At 53.5% G+C, this 22,989-nt stretch overlaps 1 protein-coding gene and 1 long non-coding RNA gene across 6 annotated transcripts in view; one reads left to right on the forward strand and one right to left on the reverse strand.

Moving 5' to 3' along the window:
- NKD1 (NKD inhibitor of WNT signaling pathway 1) overlaps positions 1 to 22,989 on the forward strand; it is a 90,043-nt gene that overhangs the window by 59,499 nt on the left and 7,555 nt on the right. For 3 of the 5 annotated variants that reach the window (XM_074027564.1, XM_074027563.1, XM_065537710.2), the window contains 6 exons: positions 6,956 to 7,147; positions 12,493 to 12,599; positions 16,372 to 16,467; positions 20,020 to 20,167; positions 20,662 to 20,746; positions 22,120 to 22,247. In XM_074027564.1, coding sequence (XP_073883665.1) covers positions 6,956 to 7,147; positions 12,493 to 12,599; positions 16,372 to 16,467; positions 20,020 to 20,167; positions 20,662 to 20,746; positions 22,120 to 22,247 — 756 coding nt within the window. The remainder of the gene's footprint in view (positions 1 to 6,955; positions 7,148 to 12,492; positions 12,600 to 16,371; positions 16,468 to 20,019; positions 20,168 to 20,661; positions 20,747 to 22,119; positions 22,248 to 22,989) is intronic. The other 2 variants (XM_005591896.5, XM_074027565.1) reach the window with 1 other exon arrangement.
- LOC141409292 (uncharacterized) lies at positions 1,377 to 4,558 on the reverse strand. Its single transcript, XR_012429123.1, has 2 exons — positions 4,499 to 4,558; positions 1,377 to 1,537 (listed from the first exon to the last, which is right to left on the reverse strand). It is a non-coding gene; the product is annotated as an uncharacterized lncRNA (long non-coding RNA).

The following is a 22,989-nucleotide window of genomic DNA, read 5'->3' on the forward strand; positions in this document are numbered from 1 at the left end:
TCAGCCTCCCAAAGTGCTGGAGTTACAGGCATGAGCCACTGCACTTAACCGCTGCCTTCTTCATGGTGAAGCGCCGTGTTGTAGAGAGAATCAGGATACTCAAGTAGAGGATCTGCTAGCTGCTGGTGTGCTGGTTTGACTTTGGGCAGGCCACCCCACCTTTCTGAGCCTCAGTTTCCACATCTATAGAATGGGAACAAGGGCCTTTGCTCTGCTTGGCTCCCAGAATTGGTGCCAGGAACGGATGACAGCGTGAAGCAGAGTGTTTGCTGAATGGGAAATTTTAAATTCAGAAACGGGAAGAAATCACCAAATGGAGGGCTGCCTTACGAGAGTAAGGAAGGACATCTCTGCTGAGACCAGGCAGACAGCTGGCTGGAGAGCTGGGGGGCCATGGTGCAAGGGTCTGCAGAGGGGGATCCAGGCCTGTGGGTGTCCGAAGGGCCGCAAGAGAGGGGAGCCTGGGCCAGACCTGAGGACCGTGGCCACATCTGGCCTAGAGCTGTTATAAATATAGAATCTTCACTCCAGCCCAGGCCTGCTGAATCCGATCTGCATTTTAATAAGCTCCCCAGGTGACTTGCATGCACACTACACTCGGAGAAGCACTGTTTGAAGATACTCACTCCGTTGCCTAGAAGTTGGAGGCAGGCTGGAGAGCCAGGTATCTAGCAAACTTTGTTCAAATGTAAGCAGGCCCCAGATCAAGGGGGAGGAGTCCTGTGAACAGAAAGCTTTGTGTGTGCATACAGTCTGATATCTCTTACATAAAAGAAGGCACCAGACCATCCTCAGGAGTTTCTTAGGGTACCACATATGCATATGACTGTGTGGATAGAGGCCTAGACAGATGATAACCATAGCTCTTTCCAAACATGGGAGGAGACTTAAGTCTGTGTTATCTGCATTTCATGGTTAAACTTTTATAAAAGAAGAACATAGTTGGGCATGGTGACTTATGCTTATAATCTCAGCACTTTGGGAGGCTGAGGCTGGAGAATTGCTTGAGCTCACAAGTTCAAGACCAGCCTGGGCAACATAGCGAGACCCTGTCTCTATTATCAATAATTCTAAAATTATATTTTTTAAAAAAATCAAAAAAGATAATTATGTATTCCTTATGAATTTAAAAACTAATGTCAGTATTTAAAAGTGAAAACCGTAAATAAGGCAGCAGGAGCAGAGCTACTCTGGTTTGAGTCAGGTGGGCATTTGGACCTGTCCGTGTGGCCCTTAAGACCCCATGGGGGACCCTGGACCCAGTGGCCATCTGTGGTCCTCTGGCACCCTTGGTCCTGTGGTCCGAGGCCGCCCACCCCAGGGTGGGCAATATGGTGTGGGTGGCAGGCCACCACATGGCTAGGTCTGGTGAGAGCAGGTGCTACTGAGTTCTGGCCACAGAAAACCAACTGTCTGCTCCGGACCTGGGACTGGGGGGTCCCTCTGTGCTACTGGCCAAGGGAGAAAAAGCCGAGTCCTGAATCTCTTCTTTGTCTTCCTGTTGGCCAAGTTCATTGCCTCTTGGCGGGCTGGAGAGCTGTTTAAGAGAGAAAAAAGGCCATCTGAGGCGTGAAGATAAAAAGAAGTCTTTTAGCCATCCCAGGAGAGGATGGCTTTAGCTCCCGCGTTGTTATGTAAAGCCGGCCCTAATCCAGCGTCTTAACCGCCTTAACTGGCCAGCTGGGAGCGGGAGGGATGGGAGATTAAGGCTGGGCTTGGTGCGAGGGCCAGGGCTGCAGAGCTCCTTTTGAACTGGGGAAAGAACAAAGTAAACATCAAAAGTCCCAAGCTCTGAGAGCTGGCTGGGCGTGGCAGGGCTGGTGAGGTGAGGCTTTCGTGGGGAGGAGGGGAGAGGGCCCCCTCCTCAGCTGACCCAGCTAGGGTCTGAGGACCAGGGAGGGGTGACCCCATGCTCACCTTCAGCACACACCCGGCCTCCCTGCCCCACAGCTGGGCAGCACTCCAGGTAGTCGCAGCCTGTGGCTTGGGCCCCACCGGGAGAATGGGTGCCAGGTCGCGTTCTCCTGCATGGCCTCCAGGAGTCACTGTGTCTGAGGGTGCTGCAGCCACTGCTTTGTCCCCCTCTCCCATCTCCCTCTCTCCAGGAACCCCCTGCCTCTCACCTGGTGAACCCTGCCCCCGCCCAGCTTCTTGGCTATCTCTGTGTCTCACCTCTGGGCCTTTGCTCATTCTCCCTCTGGGTCCTCAAGTGCCTGGTTCCTATCTCTCCACTTCCCGGCATCTTTCTCTAGGAAGCCCCCTCTGCAGGGCGCGGTCCAGCCTGCAGGGTCCCTGCTTCCTAAAGGAGATGCTACAACCACTGAAGTCAGGCAGCCCCTCCTCCTCAGGACCAGGCCCGGGCCTCCCAGCTTCCAGGGCAGGCCTTGCTTTGCTCCTGCCGCCCCCTCCCCACTGGCCTGACGTGCAGACGTGGCAGCCCTTAGGGTGGTCTCTGCTTCCTCAACCCAAGGGTGGATGTGCCTGGAGTTGCTCGTTCTGCCCAGCAGGGAGCAGTGCTAGGACCGAGACCTGGTGGGGGCTTAGCAACACTCTGGGAACTCAGGTCCTGTTCAGCTCTGCAATGGTCCCTAACTTTGCCTTCCTCATCTCTCGTCCCTTCATTCTGACTTGTTATGAATTTGCAGCTCAGACCCCATTCTAGCCTGGCTTACCCACACTCACTATGTGACCTTGGGCGGGTCACTTCCCTGTGGCTCAGTTTCCTCACTGGGTTCCTTGTGGCACTTCTTCGCCAGGGTTATCGTGAAGACAGTGAGGTGATGGATGTAGGTCCCAAGGGTGGCCCTGGTACAGAGTAAGTGCCCAACACACTTGAGCTGCCATGATTCTTGTTTCCTGGGTTCATTTTTCTTGAAGAGGCACCAGCCCATGTTTATAATCATTTACCTAGCCCAGATCAAAGACGGCCTCTTTGCAAAGCTTCTTTAATCCTATTAGAATCTCCAAAGGCCTCCCCGTGCTCCTGGTGCCTGGAGTAGGGTCTGGCATGCTGTATGTGCTCAATAAATAAACACTCACTGAAGAAGGAAAGTCAACACCGTGTAGTCACTGAAAGCAGGCGACTCCTCCCTCTGCCTCACTGAAAGCAGGTGACCCCTTCCTCCGGCCTCTCAGGCAGGTCCTATGTACCTGTGTTGGGGCCTAGGCTAGTCCGTCCAGGCTCCCACGGGTCAGATGTTGGGCAAAGGGACTTGGGAGGCCTATAGTCTCTTTCATTGGTAGTTGGAAAACTAAAGCCCAGAGAGGGGAAGTGACCTGTCCAAGGTCACACAGCAGACTGAGAACAGAATCTGGCCCCTCACTCCTCGCCATTCGGTATGTGCTGGGCATTTGCTGCAGCTAGGGGCTCTGCTGGGCCCTGGGTTCACAGTGAGCAAGGTAGGCAGGCCCATTGGTCACAACATTCACAGGAGGGAGGCAGGGATGAATATGTAAATCTGCGAAGGAGCATGGAAGTTTCTGGTAGTGGTTCTCTGCTAAGAGGTAAAACCCAGGGAGAGGTAGAGTGAGGAGGCTTTTCTGAGAAGGTGATGTTTCACCTGAGATGCAGATGTCAGGAAGGAGCCAGCCATGGAAGAATGTAGGGGGAGAGCAGCTAGGAGGAGTGAGCAGAACCCCAGGGTAGAGGGAACTTGGTGTTTGGGGAAGAACAGAAAGGAGGCCATTGTGGCATCAGGAATGAGAGTGGGGCGGTCGTTAAGTGTGGGACCACGCACTTGGGTTGGAGAGGGTTGGGTGGGTGACTGCTGGATTCTGACCTGTTTTAAGAAGCGAATTCTGGCTTCTGGGAGGGACTGCCCAGGGGCAGGGAGGAAGGGGGCAATGAAACCAGGAGGTGATTGCAGGGTTGCAGGCGAGAGGAGATGGTGCTGGCCTAGTTTGGGAGCTTGGGGCTGGGGAGAAGTCCATGAGGCTAGGGGTTGGAGCTGGTGAGAAGGGAGTTGAGGGAACAATAGAGATCAGGGATGCATCTTAGACTTTTGGCTTCAGGAACTCAGGATTTGGCAGTGTCACTTCTGAGGTGGAGGTTTTGGCAGGTGACCATCAAGTCTTCTGTTTTTGGACCTGTTGGGTTCAAGATGCCCATTTAACATCCAAGGAGAGGTACCGAGGAGGCCGTGGGATACCTGCTGATTGGAGCTTGGGGTTCAGGGAGCAGTTGGGCAAGAAACAGAGAGAGAGCGAGTTAAGACTTCTCGGGAAGTAGCCACGGACATTCCCTGGGACTCTCGGGCAAGGCTCCCTAATACACAGGGCTGGCGGTGGCTTCCTAGGAAGGCTGGGAGGAAGGGGAGTTCACGGGAGGGCAGCAGGGACCCCCAGATGGAGGGGCAGGTGCCTATGCCCTGCCGGCTCCTCTCCCTCAGTTCAGAGCCCATCCTGTCGGGGGGTGTCAGCGGCCCTGACTCTCCACTCCCCTGCAGTCCCCCCAGAAGCTGAGTTGCAGCGGTGACAGAGAACAAGCGGACTTTGTTACCTTGGCAGTTTCTCTCAAGTCTGCTCCTCATAAAAGCTCAGCTGGAACAGTGGAAATTCTGACTTGTGTCAGATACCGGAGAGGCTTTAATAGTTTCAAGTAGCTCGGGGTTAGATTGTAAAAGCTGAATTTCATCACATGTTTTAACTTGGGTGGGGACGGAGAGGGGAGAGTGGAAGGGACATGATATTTTTAGCCCACAGAAGGCTTTTTCTCCCCTTTCCCCCTCTCTCTCTCCCGGGGCTTCCCCCTCCCTCCCTGAACAGATGTTTCGTCTCAATCCTGTTCAGATCTCAAAGCTGAGTGGCCACCAGCCTTATGCTCTGATGAGGAAAAAAAGGCCAGAATATTATTTGTTGAGAAGAATTTCCTCCCCCACCCCCCTTTCCCCCTTTTTTGTTTCCCCTCAGTTACAACTGGTCCATAAGCAAAATCTTGTGGCAGTAAAATGCAGCTGGGAGGCAGGATGGTGGAGAAGAAGGCCCTGGTGGCATTTCTGGTCTCAGGAAGGGGCAGACCCCCACTGGTGAGAAAGCTGGACATTGCCCTAGAGGGCACTGCCCTGGGTGAGTGAATCACTGCTGTGGTGCTGGTACTGGTGGTTTTTCCTAAAAAGCAGGATCTCAGAAAGATGGATATGTTAAGTCAGGATTTTTTCGGTTCTTTTGGACACTCACTTAAACTTTTGGCTCATGAAATTGAAAAATCCTAGGGTAGATCTTGCCTAAAAAGGCCTGTTTGGATTCTGGAGCTAAAACCGTGTCGTGGACACATGCACGCACACACACACACTCACACACGCACGTATATTCACACACTCACACACGTGTCTCTCTCGCTGCCCCTCTGTGTCCCTCTCCATAATTTCTCCCTCTGTCCCCTGGTAGCTTCTCCCCCACAGGTGGCGAGGGTGGCAGTGCCCAGCTCTGGGCACTCCCATCCTATGAGCACAGCCCTCTCAGGTGGAAGAAAGTTCCCAGGTCACAGTGGTCCTTGTACATGTCAGACTCACTTTACTGACCACTTTACTGGTCACTTGACCAGGGTAAATCTAGGTTTTGTGGGACCTGAAGCTTTCAGGGGCTAAACCAAAATAAATATCTCACCACCTCAGTCTCTCCTTAGCTCATGTCCAGAAATGCCTGTATTTCCCCCAGTATCACCTCACACAGGCACCGGATGTCAGAATGGTTAGATGACAATCTTAATAGATTGAGGATAAAATGCCTAATTTGGAAAATGTTACAAATACAAACACATATGACCACATAGACACCTTCAAAGACCCATTCTGACTTGGAAAGGGCCCATATAGGTGAGAGGGCCCAGAAGTCTAGCTTCATTAGCTTCTCCATAAACTCTCCTTTCATACTGACCTAGGACCAGCCACATGGCCTTCAGGATGAAACAAGCTGGATCAGGTGGGGGTACTGAGTGCAGTGCGACCCTGGAGTGGGATCAGTCTCCATAAACTACATAGACTGAGAGTGGGGGACGAGTGGCTCTGCGGAGGAAAGCCAGACGCTATTATCAGAAGAAGGAGGATTGTTGGACAGGCAGGAACAGGTGTCAGCTATTGTGGTCTGACAGAGTGGAGAGGCCAGTGGTTGAGGAGTTGGGAAACTGGGGTTTAGTTCTCTTTGTTCCACAACTTCTGGGTTCAAATCCTGGTTCTGCTACTTACTGTTGTTTCCTTTTGATGAAGCTGATGATGCTGATGATGATGCAGCACCTATAGTGTGATAGACACTGCCCTATAGACATATATATCTCAGGGTATATGTATTGGGCTGACGGAAGATTCAGATGATTAAATGAGTGATATAATAATGGTGTAATAAGGCTCACTGAGCAGGGAAGCCTAACCTAGCCCTGAGGGTGTGAGAGCGTGCTGCTCAGAAGAAGGGAGGCTTAAACTGAAGACTTGAAGGATGAGCGGGAATTGCAGAGCTGGAAAGAGTGTTCTTGGCAGGGATGAGAGCATGGCAGGCTCAGAAAAGGGAACGCAGTTGCAGAGAGAGACAGGGCTGAGAGGCAGCAGCAGCCGGGTTGTGGAAGCCTTTGGACCCCTCCTTAGGGGAAAGGGGGCCAGCGGAGGGGTTTAAGCAGGGAAACGTCGTAATCAGTTTTGGTTTTTAGGCTTAGTTTCCTCTTTTGCACAATGCCAACAGTAGCACACTCAGTGTTAAGAGGACTTAATGGAATAATGTGTGGTACTACTAACTTCACCAGCCTCTCCGTGCGGCCCAACAAAGTGTGTGTGGCTGTGTTTACAAACAGAGGTGGGATCACTAGGACCCTCATTCCCTGTGGAGAGCCTGATACAGATACTGCAAGAAACCATTTGGCCTGGAATGCACATATGATATCTTTCTCTTTTTACTGGCAGCAGATTTACCCGCCTAATTATATTTGGCAGAGGCTAATATTAAAATTCATCTGCATTCCCTCGAACAGCTGCTGTCAGAAGGTTGCGGACTCAAACATCTTGGCAAGCAACCCTGAGACTGAAATATTTGCAGCAGATAATCTGTACGTGGACAATTGAGAAAGGACTGTGGATATGTCAGGGCGAGCATCCAGACTCTAGCAAGGAAGTTCTGGCTTGTGTTAAATCTTACATTGTATTCACCGAGAAGAACTTGCCAGGTAACTAGGCTAAGAGAGGGGTCTGCCATGCATTTGAAGTGTTAGTAATTTCTGGTCTTTAGTGGGGCCGATTTAGTCATAACTGTGTTTCAAATTTGTCTCTTCTTTCCAAGTTTCATATGCACCAGGCCTTTCTGTATTGTGTTTAAGATAAGCTGGCATTTACTGGTATCATCCCGGGTTTGGATTTTTACCTAAATTTCAACTCCCCACCTCCCCATGGCACTTCCCAGTCTCCATCAAGGCAGAAGGTATGGCATATTTGTTATGTAGCCAAGCTTCCTTATGCCTACCTGTAGAATGTGCTGTAGTTCAGCAGGCCTGGCAGAATCTTTGCCCTGTGCACGGATGGGAAGCGCTAGGCATTGGGCAACCCGGGAGCAGAGGCCTAGAGGGCCCCAGATCTCAAGAAACTTGCTTTCTGGCTGTGCAGATATGGAGGCTCCTGTGAGGCAATCAGAAGGTCCCAGATAGGAGTGTACAGAATAAAGTGCTAGACTGAGCGGCGGGAGACAGCACCCCACTAGCTCCGGATGCATTCGTGCAAATCAGAAAAAAGCTGCCCCTCCTCAAGACACCTTTCTGCCATCTGTCCAAAGGATGTCATAAGCAATACACATATCTAGGGTATCGGTCATGTGAGTGGCACCACCTGGGGATGTACAGTGCACAGCCTGCTTCTTGGAGCCGGTCTCCTAGTGACCCCAAGTGACCCCGGACCAAGGGGAAGAGCCCCAAGGAGCTCACCCTGCCAGACTGTTGAGGAGGGTGGGTCTGTTTTATTTCACAGGCCTTCTTCTCATGCTGTTTGGGTGGCGCCAGCTGTCAGCAGCTTGGGCTGGGTGGGCCGTGCCATCCTGCTCCCTGGGTCACTGCCATTTGCCGGGGTAAACAGTCCCGAGTGACTGTGGCTGTCACAGCATGCGAGCCCCAAGGAGCCTCCCATTGGGCCCATGGGGAGGCGGGGGTGGTGTCTAGACCCACAATCAAAGTTGTCACCATTCAGGTATTTCCTCACTCTCTTCTTTCGCTCTCTCTTCCTCTCCACCCCTCCCTTTTTTTTAAACTGAGGGAGGGGAGAGGGAAGAGACTGTCTTTGATCTCAGCGGAGGAAAAAAGTCTGTTCTGTTCAGGCTTTTGGCTAACACAACAAACAGTGTTTAAAATTTAACTTTGCTTAATTAATTAGTAATTCTGTTTAATGCTGTCTGATCTCCCTCCAAAAGGTATTTTGAAGCTTGAGAAGGGAACATCAAAGGGAGCCGGGTGAAGATGGTCAAGTAATGCATTTAATCTGGCAGTTGCTGAGGGTGGAGAGCTGCCAGGCTGGGAGCTAATGGGGAGAGAACCGTCATTTGGTAAACACAGCAAGCCGACTCCTCGTGGCTATGGTGTGAGGAGGGACAGGGAGCAGCTTCCAAAGGGAAGGAGCTCTTCAAACCAGTACCACTCCCCCAGATTCATATGAGCTGACAATAGGCTTTAAGAAAGCAGAGTTGACATTTTCTTTCTTCCATGGCCACTGTATGGTTGGGCAGGTTGTGTACTGCACAAGGGTTTCCAACCAAGCAGGCAAGTTACAGGTGAAATTGTCTGTGCCCTGCTCCTCAAGCACATATCCTGTGCTTGGAAGTGGAGGGTAGCACACATCTAAAGCAGCAATCGATCTACAGACTTTTTCCTGAAGGGCCAGATAGTATGTATTTCAGACTTTGTGGGCTCTGTTGCAACAGTTCAACTCTGCTGTCATAGAGTGAAAGAAGCCATGGACAATGCAAATAAGCATGGCCGTGTCCCAATAAAACTTTATTTACAGAAACAGGAGGTGGGCCAGGTTTGGCTCAGCAAATGCACTTTGCCACTTCCTGCTCTAAGTCACCCAAAAGTGCTTCTTAGGCAAGTGAAAGGCCTTTTTTCCCATCTGGTCCTCTGCTTTCCTTTTTTCTTCCAAATGAGCAGTGTCTCCTGCAGTTCCTCAGACTTTCAGTTGAAGAGTGATCAGCATGATCAGTACTCCCTGATATTAGGCCCCCAAAAGATAATTTCCCAAGGGGAAAAATGGCTGGGCTAAACCAGAATGAGAGGCAGAGAATGGACTCAGACTCTGGTGCCAAAGCTGATCTCAACAGAAATACATCATTGCAATCCTCCTTGGCATGACCTGGGCGGCCTGCAGCGAGCACCAGTCCCCCTCTCCTGCTTCCCATGAGCCTGCGCTCACTGATGGGTGGAGGGTGGTTTCTTCTGCACGGGGCTGACTGGGGGCCTTGGTGGCTTGACTTAGTTTAGTTTCAGAGGGCTCATATGTGGATGAGGCCCGGCCCTTGCCCCTGGCATTGGGGTCTGCATGGCCAGTTCTCTGCCACCTCTTCTGGCTACTGTGCAGGGGACAATAGGAGGGTGAATGACCTTTGGTGGAGATAGAGTGCTGACTATCCTTGTTCCTGACCCCCACAGTCCCAGGGCAGGATGGATCACAGGCCCCATGCTGGGAGGGGCCCCTGGCGGGTTCAGCTGACCTGTGGATGTCTGGGTGGCTTTCTGCGCTGGGATGGGATGAGGGAGCCACTGGTGAAGAGAGGACAATCTGGACCACCGTAGTCTTTGGGGAAGACATATGAGGGGTCGAGGGGGATGTTTTCCAGCTCCTTCAGGTGAGGAGAAAGGAAGAGGGGAGGTCCTGAGGGAAGACAGGCTGTCCGTGCATGGCGGGGGAAGAGTGCTCCAGAGGAGGAGAGAGCAGGGACAGAGGTTCCTTTTCTTTGGATTTTATCAAGTGGAACATGAAAGGCAACATTGAACCTGAAGGTGGTTTTCTGATAACTTCCCTTTGAACTTGAAGTTTGGTTTCGACAAGCCTGGCCAGCTTGCATCTCCAGCCAGGACCTCTGCAGAGAGAGGCAGCAGCTTTGAAGATGGATCTGGGCTTTGTTTTTCTTTCTTCTTTTTCTTTCTCTTCTTTCCCCCTGCCTGGGAGGGGTGAGTAGAGGATGCTGCAGGCCGTGATATTACTCTGGTTTCTCCAGTGGGGCAGTTTGGGGTCAAGCGGGATCGTTGAGATCTGGGCTGTCAGCTGGGACCACAGCCCGTCTACATCCTTGGCAAAGCCAGCATTTATCGAGCACCTACTGAGTGCCGGCCACTGTGCTCTGTAAGCCCTTTCCTCATTGCCCTTTCCCAATAGCCCTGTGAAGGTGAGGCCGTCATGTTCCCATTTTACAGACGAGGGGACTGAGGTCCAGAAAAGTCAAGGGCCTTGTCCAAAGCTGCCTGCACAGGCTGTGTGTATTTGATATAATGCTTTTGTGTCCATTTGCATTCCTGAAGCCTCCGTTTTGAGAAAACTTAGCTGCTAACTGTCCTGTTCCCAGGAGTCAGTGGGGTGGGGTCATCGGTCCCCTGACTGTTACTACTCATGGCCAGTCCTAGTGCGCTGGAGGTCTTAGCCCGTTGTGATCAGGGCTTGTTGCATCCACACAAGAATCCTCTGGGGAAGGGGTTGGTAGCTTCCTCATTTTACAACTGGGGAATTGAGACGTCTAAAGAAGGTATGTGACCCACCCAGGGTCACACAGTGCCAGAGAACAGAACCCAGGTAGAGATGGCCACTGCCCTGGCTGGCCGGCCTCCATTAGACAGAGAGAGGCAGGCTGAGAGAAGCACCGAGTCTCCTGAATTGAGCCATGAAAGGCATGGAGGGGCAGCCTAGTGGACTGACTGTGAGCATGATTCAGGCTGCCTGGGTTCAAATCCCAGCTCTGTCGTTTACTAGCAAGGCACTTATCCTCTCCAAGCTTCAGTTTTCCCATGTGGAAAATGGAGCTAATCATAATAACTGCCTCACAGGGCTTCGTGAGGATGGAGTTAGTAAACAGCAAGTGCTTAGTCATTGCTGCCTCATCTTTACGTACAGTGGCGCCAAGGGGAAGTGCCTTCGTCAACTGCAGAGGAGAGAGCTCCCAGCCCGCAGGACCGAGCAGAGCAGGAGAGCAGGGGCCCAGGCCCACTGGGGGCATCCCCACTGTGCCTGGCCCAGGGACTGTGCTTAGGTCCTTGCTTGCATAGCTGGGGTGTGTGAGTGTGGTAGGAGTGTGGGATCAGAGAGACACAAAGCCCCCATCTAGTTGCCTGGCCCAGCGGCCTCATTTCTCCAGGCTGCTGACTTCCCAAGAAAGTCCTGCTTTGCCTTCCTCTCTGACTGGGGAGTCTCAGCTCCTCACATAACCCCCCGGCCACATCTGGGTCAGGGTAGAAGGACCAGGCTCCCTTCCCGGAGTAGCAGCCAGGCTGTTTCTTCACCTTTAAAACAGGACAACACATTTACTACCCCAGGGCAACAGAGGGAATCAGAGGAGAGGAGCTGTGAGTGTGGCCTGGAAAAGATGGCTCCGGCAAACCCCAGCCCCGCTATCAGACAGAGACAAAATGGCAGAAGGGACTAAAGGAGGCTTATGGGACATTCCAAGAATTGATGGCACTTTGTAGTCTGGGTCCTAAGTCAAGGAGGATGGTGCTACCCTGAGCTGGCTTCCTCATGAAAATAGTGTCAGTAGGTCCTGGGATTTCACACTCACCCTTCCACAGCTCCTGGCAGGCCACACACAGGGCCGTGACCTTTGGCAGAGAAGGGGGAACCTGGGGTGAGCAGAGGCCAAATGCAAGGTTCAGGATGAGTGTGCTCCCTGAAGATGCCTTTTATGTATGTGCGAGTGTGTGTGCATGTGTGAGTGTGCATATGTGTGCGAGCAGGTGTGATGCATGAGTGTACATATATGTGCGTGTGTGCATGTGCATACGTGTGTATGTGTGTGCATGTGTGCTTGTGCATACGTATATGTGGACGAGTGCCAACCCAGTTGAACTCTGTTTCTGGCACTCCTTCTGGCCATCCACCAAGGTGCCGTAGGCTGTGCCCAGGTGGTAGCACCTTTGAGGAGGCCAAAATGTCACGCGCAAGGCAGTGAGACTGCAGAAAATGGCCATGGTTCCTAAGCTCCCTCGCCAGGCCCCAGAAGCACCCCTCCACTCTCATCCATCTACCCTCTGGCCTGACGCTGCTCTGGGCGGCTGTGTGCCTCCACAGGGCAGAAGTCACAGGGTGGTAGGGGCCTGAGGGGGCCCCCGACAGTGCAAATGGGTGTACCATGCTTGGCGGGGGGGTCTCCCCAGGCAGTACCAGGTGCCAGAGTAGTGTGATGTTGACCCCAGCAAATGGGCAGGGCAGGAGTGGGCCCAGCCCACTGGCGAGAATGTCCAGGCCAGGCCTGGAAGACGAAGGTGCAGTGAGTGCAGTGCCCTGCGTCTGGACCCTGGTCCTCATGCTCCCTCGCCTCCCTCCCTGACAGTGGCCCTGCCTCCTGAGAAGACCGACGGGCTGGGCAGCGGAGATGAGAAGAAGATGGAGAGAGTGAGCGAACCCTGCCCAGGCTCCAAGAAGCAGCTGAAGTTTGAAGTAAGTTTCCTTTTGGTGCTGGGTCCTAGGGAGATGAGATGGGTTTTCTCAACTTTGTGCTTTGGGAGGAGGGAAGCTGAGGCCCTTCCAGACAGGAAGGCCCTTCCTCTGCATGAATAGCACCCTCTGTGGGAGGTTCTTCCTGCCACATCTGGGGCTGTCCTGGCTCAGGGCAGACCCCAGGGACTCACCACTGCCCACCCGCTCAGCCTGGTCCCAGCCCCTCCATGCGAGGTGTGCCCAGCAGCCTGGGAGAAGGCATGAGAGTAGACGAGGGAGGCAGGACTCTGGCCCTGCTGCTGCTGTCACCTCTCTGGACCTCAGTTTGCTTGATGAAACCTTCCCTTCCAACTCTTGAGGCTGTTCTGGGGGTGCCTGCGGGGGCTCTCAGGTGGAATGGACGAGCAGGAGGCACAGGCAGGTCCCTGACGCTCTCTGGGCCTCAGTTTCCCCATGTGGGCAACACCAGGGATGTGCCTCTCTGTGGCTCTGTGCGGTGCCTGGAGGAGGGAGCAGAGGCTGTGGGCGGAGGTTGGTGAGGCTCTGAGCGTAGGGGTAGGAGTTGGGAGAGGGGTGCACAGGAGAGCCTTTGGGAAGAGAAGGGCCTTTGGGGTGAGAAGGGGACACTTGAGTGCCCCAGACCCAGTGGCTGCATGGTCTGTTCCCCACTGCCTGATAGTGTAGCATGCCCCTCTGCACCCAGCACAGTGCCCAGTGCTGAGAGCCAGGCCCAGGCCTGCTGCATGGAGCTTCCCCACTGCTCTGCCCTCCTTGCTCCCTCCTTCCTTCCCTCTGTTTGCCTTCCTGAGACCACCAGGGCATAGCTCTAGAGTCAGCAGGCCTGGGTTCAAATCCTGGCCATACACTTAGTGGCTGTGTGACTTTGGGGCAAGTTCCCTAAAGTCTCAGTGGCCTCACATGCCTGGCCTGTAAGGTGGGGACAGTGGTGATGTCTGTTGCATTGGGCTGTTGTCAGCATCATGAGTTCATGCTCCTAAAGGTCTAAAGTGCTTAAGAGGGTGTCCCTCTTTCTAACCAGTGCTGATTGGCACTGTCTAATTGCCAGGGGACCCAGCTTTGACTGGGTGTGGTTCCTGCTGTCAAGGAGTGCACAATGTGACCAGGGGACAGTTGAGTGCCCCAGACCCAGTGGCTGCACAGTCAGTGATGAGATGAGATCTGGGAGCCCGGGGTGGGGGTCAGGCCGAGGGGTGTGGGGTAACAGACACTTGGCATTTCCAGGCTCTGTGCGGTGCCCGGCGGAGGGAACAGCAGCTGGCGGTGGAGACTGGGGAGGTGGGTGAGGCTCTGAGCATAGGGGTAGGAGTTGGAAGAGGGGTGCACAGGGGAGCCTTTGGGGTGAGAAGGGTCTTTCAGGCAGAGGGAGCTGCAGGAGCAAGGGCCTGGAGGTTGAAGTGCCAGCGTGCTGTGTGGGGAGAATGAGCCGCGTCATGTGGCCTGTGCTGGATGGTGGGACATGGGGGAGACGCCCTGTGTGCAGGGTCCCTGGTGACCGATCTTATCCCCTTTCCAGTGTCGTCTCCCTGCCATGCCCCACCATCCCGCACAGGCCACACCACACAGCTTGCTCTCCCCACACAGCACACCAGCACTCCAGCCTCCAAGAGGCTTGAAGGCTCGCCTGAGGAGGACAGGTAGTGTCTAGAAGGAATTAGGGCTGCCAGCTTCTTCCTGGAGCCCAGCCCCACCCTAAGCCCACCTGGGTCCTTGTAGGGTCTTTTGGGGAGCTTGGCAAAGCCCAGGGCTAAACTCAGTGGCAGAAGGAAGACCAGGCCCAGGCATCCTGCCTCCCTGGAAGCCCCAGTGTGCTTGCTTCTGGAGGGGCAGGCTTGGGACTGAGCTGTGGCCCACAGGCAGGACTCACCTGAGAAGCCCAGATGGGGTGTGGGAGAGGCCTAGGAGACACACATGTGACAGGTGGGGCAAGTGGCCAGAGTTACTGAACTCATGTTTCTGAAGCTCAGACCCAAGCTGTCTTGGAAACAGGTAAATGGTATTATGTGTGTGTGTGTGTGTGTGTGTACATAGGTATGTGTGTGTAGGGTGTGCATGTATGGGGTGTACCTGTGTAGGTGTGTGTGTGTATAGGTACATGTTTAGGGGTAAGCGTGTGTGTGTGTGTGTGTGTAGGGGTGTGTATGTAGGCACGTGTGTCATGCCACATGAAACAGTGCCTTGGGCAGCAATGAGGGCCCTTGGCAGGTGTCAAACGGGCGTGGCTGAAGCAAGGTTGGCTTTGAACTCAGCGTGGGCACCTGAGAATTGCTGGAGGGAAATGGCTTAGAGCTGCAGTAGCCAGGGCCAGGACGCTGTGCTGGGGCTCACTCCCCTAGTGTTCGCAGACAGCTGCCTTCCCCTCGCTGGGGAGCTGAGCCTTCCTCCTGCCAGGCCAGCCGGATGCCACCTTCTTGATGGTGGAAGGAGAGGTGGAGTTTGGTATGCCATGGAACAAAATGGTCTTGTTTCCATAGAATCTTATGGATCTGAAAGGCTGTTTGTGGAGCCCTTTCCTGCTGAACAGCATGCTTCCTAGAACTGTTCGTCTGACACTCAGCCAGCCTCTGCACACAGCCCTCCGGTGACCAGCTCACTGCTTCGCGGCTCATATTCCCTAGGGTCAGACACTTCAGGTTGCTGAAAATGATAATAATGAAATGATTGTTTCATTGATTATTGATTGAAATAACTATTTCAATGAAACAATATGTTAATCATTACAGCAAAAGTAATAGCTACTACTATTGATTGAGCTTTTCCATGTGCCAGACAGTGCTCCAAGCACAGGTGTAAACGACACCAGCATTTACCCTCCACTTCCTGTTTCCAGTTCCCCTAAGCAGACCTGGCCACATGGCACTGGGAGCAGGCAGTGTGTAGGGGAGGCAATCCTGGAGCACAGGTGCGAGGAAGGAGGGAAGCCAGCGAAGTCTGGGTTCATCTGTGGGCTCTGCCTGCTGGAGAGCCTCCTAGGAGCCATGTAGCATGCGCTCAGATTTGTCCCAGGGAGGGGTGAGGAGGCCCGGCATTTCCACTGCCTCCTGTCCCTCCCTTGCTCCATCGCCTCTGCGCATTCCTTCCCGGGCTCTTCAGGGCTGCCCTGAGACAGAAGAGCGTACATGAGGCGGGAGGTTGGGAACTGTCCCCACCACAGGTGCAGGGAAACAGCAGGGCTGAGGGCATGTGGGTGGGGCATTTAATCTTCCCAGCAACTTCGTGGGAGAGAGGCTACCATTTTCCATAATGTATACAAAGAGAAACTGAGGCACAGCAGAGGGCAGTGACATGCCCAGGGTCACACAGCTGTGGAGGGCCCTGCAGGGGTTAGGGCCTGGGGCTGACTGACACCCGAGCTCCTCATGCTCATGCTGTGCTACCCCGGCATGCTGCTGGGGCTCCCAAGTTGATGCTCCCTTGCCTTCTAGTTGCTTGTTGCCCTTGGTCCAAATTCAGCTTTTCTGAGACCACAGCGCCTCTTCTCAGACCCCCTGTGTTTCCTTTGTCTTTCAAGACCCACAGACCACCAGGCACCCCTGCAGGCATCCCTCCCTAGGCCAAACCTCCCCTGCCTGGGCTCTGGCTACCCTCCTGGGCCAGTTCTGTCTTGGCCAAGGTGCTCCCTGTCCACTCAAGGTCTGGGGAGGGCAGAGGACAGGTGGCCGCCCCTTGGCCTGGCCTCTAGGCCCAGGCTTCCACCACCCAGTCAGTGTTGCCACAGATAGGGGACCAGCCCCACCCATCTCTCTGCATCCAGGAGCTCCAGTGCGATGTGTCTGTGGAGGAGGACAGCCGGCAGGAGTGGACCTTCACCCTGTACGACTTTGACAACAACGGCAAGGTCACCCGAGAGGTGAGTGCACCTGCCTGGCCTCTTGCTGTGCATCATGCCTGCAGGCACAGGGCCTGGGCACAGTACCCTGCCACTGCCACTTCTCACCCCTGCATCGGTCCTGCCCCTCAGGGAAAGCTGTAATAGCTGGGGAGTTGCTGGGAGCTCCTGCGAGATCTGGAGGAGCATCCCAGAGCTGCTGGCAAGTGGGAAGAGGACAGGGAGGGAGGGCAGCTCCCCTGCTCTCAGCCCAGGCACTGCCTCTCAGTGTCCTCTCTTCCCACTTGCCAGCAGCTCTAGGATGCTCCTCCAGATCTCGCAGGAGCTCTGTGGATAGTGCAGGAGAAGTTCACCTTTATGCTGCCAGATGTGAGTTCTGGGTTAACAAGGTCACCTCCTTCTCAGGCTGTGGTTTAGGAGCTGTTCCAACAGGTTGGAGGAGGAAGTTGTGACTTTTAAGCACCCAGGACTCTTTGACATGTAAGTGACAGATTACATGCTCCAACTGCTGTATTAAAAAAAAAAAAAAAAAAAAAAAAAAAAAAAAAAAAAAAGGAATACAATACATTGGGTCATGTAACTGAAATTTGGTCCAGGGTCTGACTTCATGGATGGCTTGACCCAGAGGCTCGGTGGCTTCAGGACAAGGTTTTCATCACTGCTCTGTTTCCTCAGTCTATTTCCTCTGTTCCTCAGCTTTATTTCCCTTCTTGTGAGGCAGACTCTCCCCTTGGCAGTAGCAAGATGATTGATGACAGCTTCAACCTGCATTGCCCTTCACTGCCTTGGTAATGAGAGGAAGGGAGAGAGTTTCCAAGGAAGGTGGCCCAGCCTGGCCCTGGAGAAAGTGTTCACTGGGGTCATGTCTTCCTCCCACCGAGGAGCCAGGGAGTGGTTTTGAGTGGAGGGAGGTGTTTGAGTCTGGTGTTTCCCTGGTCTATTTTTAGCCCTGACGCCACTCCTCAAATTTGGCTGTAAATACGATTCCCTTCCACGCCTTCTGAGTGCCAGGGCGGATGGGCTCCCACCTCACCGAATCTGCAGCCCAGAGCTGGGGTGTGGGCCAGCTTTCCAGTCAGAAAGAAGACCTGCTCCTCCTTCAGGCGTTCGTTCATGCAGGAAATAGCACACCGATTCCTGCGTGTCTGGCCCTGTGTAGTCAGTGAGGTTGATTTTCAAGCTAGAATTGCCAGAGCACATAGGCTCTGAGACCCTCGGTCTGCTGGGACCACCTCCACCCTGATTAGACACCAGGGCCCCAGGTCCTCTAAGGTATCAGAAGTCTGGGGGATGAAGTGAGTGTCCCTCAGCCACCTCATCTGTATAATGAAGCCTCCTTCATGGGCTGCCCAAGATAGAGAGAGTGAGCAAACAGGTCCTTATGAAGAAGCCAGAGGGAAGGACAGGAGGAACAAGGAGAGCCCTCTGTGGGCCTCGTCGGAAGAGGTGGGGTCACTGAGCAAGCCAGCTAGGGAGTGCCTGGAGCCTGGGTCTCAAACTTGTGGCCCCCACAATTTCAGTCTGGCCCCCAGATGTTCTGGTCTGGTCCCCCAAAGGGTTTTGGTAAAAATCAGTTGTCAATATCAGTGATTCTGAAGATTTAACAGAAGATCCTGGATTTCTGGCTTTTCTGTGTGACCCCCTCCCACCTGCATTGTCAGAGGACAAGTCAACTGAGCTGAGCCGCCACGCTTCCCAGGATAGGGTCAGATAGGGTCAGCGCCTCTGTTGGCCCCCACTACTCTGGGCCGCCCACCTACATGCCTGCCTGTTTGGGGCTGCGCTGGGGTTGCCTCAGCTGCTTCAGCCTGCAGGACTTAACAGGCAGGAGGTGAAGGATTGCTGGGCAGGTAACTGGCCACGGATGCGTCTGCTTCATAGAGAAAAAATGTCTTCTCCAGAGGTTTCCAATGCCAATTAAAGCAGGACGTTGCCCCCCACCCCAACACCAGACAAGTGACCGCAGCAGATACCCAGACAGAAAAGGCCTAGTGAGGGGAATCTGTGCCCTCCAGCCCCAATCAGAAGGGTTTTGAGACACCCAGGGAACATTGTGTGGACACCCCATTCTGGTTGAGGGATACCTGAGGCTCAGAGAGATGAGATTTGGTCAAGTTCTCACAGATTAGTTTATCTTTTAGGGACGGTCTCAGCCAGCTCAAGCTGCCAAAACAAAATACCACAGACTAGGTGGCTTAGCAGAAATTTATTCCTCACAGTTCTGGAGGCTGTAAGTCCAAGACCAAGGTGCCACCTACTTCAGTTCCTGGTGAGGACTCACTTCCTGGCTTGCAGACGGCCATCTTCTCACTGTGTCCTCACTTGGTGGAGAGACCTCTTCTGGTGTCTCTTCCTGTTTTCCTAAAAAGAGATGGGATCTTGCACTGTCACTCAGGCTGGAGTGCAATGGTGTGCTCACGGCTCACTATAGCCTCAAACTCCTAGGCTCAAGGGATCCTCCCACCTCAGCCTCCCAAGTAGCTGGGACTACAGGTGTGCACCACCACACATGGCTATTTTTTTTTTTTTTTTAATTTTTGGTAGAGAATGTTATGTTGCCCAGGCTGGTCTTGAACTTCTGGGCTGAAGTGATCCTCCCACTTTGGCCTCCCAAAGTGCTGGGATTCCAGGTGTGAGCCATATCCCAGCTCTCCTCTTCTTCTAAGGGCCCTGATCTCCTATCATGGTCCTGCCTTCATGACCTCGTTTAATCTTAGTTATCTCCTTACTCCAAATACAATCACATTGGGGGTTAGGGCTTCAACCTGTGGATTTGCAAGTGAGTGGGGAGCCACAGTTCAGTCCATAGCAGGGACACGTCTCCCTTTCCAGTTTTCATTTCAAACCCGAAGCGGATGCTCTTGATGCTCCCACCCCATTTTCCCTGGGCCCACCTTGAAGTTCACCTGCTACCATGGTGGACAGTGCCCACTGTAAGAACTTTCTCAGGTACAGGGAGCTGGCTTGGCCCTTGCAGGGAAACCCAAAAGCACAAGGGAGGGTGGGGCACAGTGGCTCATGGCTCATACCTGTAATCCCAGCACTTAGGGAGACTGAGGTCGGAGGATCGCTTGAGACTGGGAGTTCTAGGCTGCAGTGAGCCATGATCACACCCCTGCACTCCAGCCTGGGTGACAGAGTGAGACCCCATCTCAAACAAACAAACAAAAATCCAAAGTACAGGGAATGTAACATCCTTGGGGAGCTCTCAGGCAGTGAGGAATGAGAGTCCATTTCTAAACCCTCCCTCTATCTCGATGAGGCTGTTCCAAGGTGGCCTCCACACTCTCCCTCCAGGGCCCCAGTATGACTGAGCCCCAGTTGCCCCTGGCTGTAACCTGTTCTTTTCCTTTTCTCTTATGGGATCTTCCTCTTCTCTCTCCCTGCTCCCTCACTTCTGCTTCCTAGGATCTCTTCCCAAATGAACCTCAGACATCCAGGTTTCTGCCTTAGGCTCTGCTTTGGGGCAGCCAGAGGGGTTCAGGCCTGCAGCATCCACCGGGCCCTCTGGTTTCTATTTTCAAGGCCCTGTGACTGAAACCCCACATGGGTCTCTGCTTCCCTCCCATTCAGGACATCACCAGCTTGCTGCACACCATCTATGAGGTGGTGGACTCCTCTGTCAACCACTCCCCGACATCCAGCAAGATGCTGCGGGTAAAGCTCACTGTGGCCCCTGAGGGCAGCCAGAGCAAGAGGAGCATCCTTGTCAATCAGGCCGGTGAGGGCTGCAGGGCTGAGCCTGGGAAACAGCGTCCTCCTATCTCTTGGGAAGGACCAGAGCCTTCCTGGGAGGGCTGGAAGGGAACCTGTGGGCTTTCTGGGGCAGCTGCTTTGTGGACAGGTGGGGTTCAAATGGGTCCTTGAAGGGGTAGGAGGAAGGGTGGGAAGGGGAGGGAAGGGATTCTGGGTGAGAGGCCTCACATAGGCAGAGCCATGCTGCTGGTATAAAGGCTGGTGTTGTGGGCAGCACGGCGTCTGCAAGCCTTGAGGCCAGCTAGAAGGAGGTGAGGCTGGACGGGGAGTCTGGGGGAGGAGGTGAGGCTAGATGGGGACGTGTCCAGGGCAGGTAGCCTTGAGACCCCTTTACTTAGCCCCAGCTCGGGGAACCCTCCCACAGTGACCTTGCAAAGCAGCTGCACGCCAGGCAGCCCTGAGGAGGGTGGGAGCAGGTGGCTTACCTGGTGTCTCCTGTGCTTCTCGGGCCGGACTCAGACCTGCAGAGCACAAGGCCCCGAGCAGAGACCAAGCCCACTGAGGAGCTGCGGAGCTGGGAGAAGAAGCAGCGAGCCCCGCTCAGGTATGTGGGCATGGTGCACATAAGCATATGTTGAACACCAGCTGTGTACCTGCATCTGAAGGATTCAGAGCAAGAAGTTTTGCTCTGGTCTGTGTTCTCTTCAGGGAGCCAACGCTTTTGATGCACAGACTCATAAATCAAATGAAAATCTTAACAAATAACTACATGTAGTCCACATCCTTTTATGGAACACATCTTGGGCAGACAGAACTGGAGTCTAGCATTTTTGGGGCTTTGGAAAGGTGCTCTCAGCAGTGCATCAGGCTCTGACGCATTGCTGTTTCTACTGGGAGATGATTGGATGTTCACACTAAGTGAGATAGAGACCGTAAACACCTTCCCATCCCTTTAGGGTGGGCCTGGCTGCCATGTGGGTTATGAAAAATCTTGGTTTTCAGACTTTTTGGATTTCAGAATGGTGGATAAGGAATTATGAGGCTGTAGTTAATTTTCACCTGTTATTTCTTCAGCTGCAAGGGAAGAAGGGAGGAAAGGAAAGAGAGATTGTTTAAAGAAAGGGATTGAGTAAACAACAGTAACACGGCAGGCGTGAGGCTGTGTTAACCTCTAGTGTAAATGGTAAGGGAATGACCGGAGCTGGATTAGTACTCGCTTAGGGGAAAGAAAAAACAGTTCAAGCAGGGTCACAGCTAGGTGTGGGGACAGGGCTGAGAATCAGAGGGACCCAGGCTGGCTAGAGATCCTGGAGGAAGGTGGTACTGTGTTGTGTGGGAAGGAAGCCAGGATGGGAGCAGATCAAAGAGGTCTTTGGAGGAGAGGACCAGGGAGCCCCGAGCCCTGCAGGGGAAAAAGAAAGCCTCTGGCAACATTTCTCCCCACCCCTCCATACACACTGTGTTAGTCACAAGTGAGTGTGCATACACACACTCATACACTGGTGAGGCCCATCCTGGGCCGTAGGGCTGGTCATGGGGTCTGCCAGGCACAACTCCAACAGTTTAATGGGCTTCTGCTGCCCGTACCCCCTGGGGAACCAGACCAGGGGTTAGGCTACCTACCTGCAGTGGGCACATTTATACGGCTTGAAGCCTGGCACTGGGGCATTCTTAGAAGTTGGCCAATAATCTCTCACTTTTGCTTTGAACCTGTTCAGAGCAAACTCCCGTCCACTCCTCCCAGAAGCTGTGGGGAGGTCTGGCCGTGGGCTGTGGTCTGTGGTCTGTCTCTCCATCCGCAGGGAAGCAAATGGAGGCCAGCTTGTAGAGAGGGCTGTTCCTCCCCACGCTCTCCAAAGGCCAAGAAGAAAATGAATGAACGGTCCAGAGTTCGTTCTGGGGGCTTCCCAGTAGCCTGTGCACTTGCCCCTACCTGGTGGTCGGTGTCACCCCACTCACTTTCCTCCCCTGCCGTAGGTTCCAGGGTGACAGCCGCCTGGAGCAGTCTGGCTGCTACCACCATTGCGTAGATGAGAACATCGAGAGGAGAAACCACTACTTAGATCTCGCCGGGATAGAAAACTACACGTCCCAGTTTGGGCCTGGTAAGGGACTCGAGCACCATGCGATGGGCGATGAGGGCAGGGCGTGGCTGGATGGGCCATGCGGGCCATGCGGGTGGTGTTCACTGCTACCCCAGGCTTCAGGAAGACAGCTATTATGGGACAGATCAAAGACTCTTGGAGAAAGTGACATTAAAAACGGTTTCAAAATTAAAGTAATACATGCACGAAATTGAACAAAATCAAATAGTATCTAAGGACTTAGCACCCAATGACAAACAACAGTTCCGTGCCCCAACCCAGCCCATTCAAGCCCTGTTCCCTGGGCAACCACTTTGACCCCTCCTGGCTGTTTCTTCCAGCGAGAACCTCGGTTTCCCTAGGTACAGTGCTGCTGTGTCTTTATCAGCCTTGACCTATGTTGACCTCTTGCTCAATTTCACTCCCACAACTCCCTTCTCCCCTTTCTCTTCATATGTTTAATTCCTCTAGGAGTTACTTCTGTATGTTTTTAGCAATATACTTAGAGTTCTTTCTTGCCCCAGTGACCTTAGATGGTTTTTGGGGTCTCTGCTGCCATCTCTCTTTCTCGGCTCCCTCTCGGAGAGTATTTTTTAAGACCTACCGAAGAACCAGTTCTTCCCACTTAGCAGATGGGAAAGTTCCATTTCAGAGAATTTTCCTGCAAGGCAGTGAGGGGCAGTCGGGCATTGGGAGGTAGCTCTGGTCTTGGAGAACTGGGGGTGGGGGTGATGTCTGGGGTACAGCACAAGCCCCAGCACAC

This window comes from Macaca fascicularis, chromosome 20 (genome assembly GCF_037993035.2).
Source record: "Macaca fascicularis isolate 582-1 chromosome 20, T2T-MFA8v1.1".
NCBI lineage: Eukaryota > Metazoa > Chordata > Mammalia > Primates > Cercopithecidae > Macaca > Macaca fascicularis.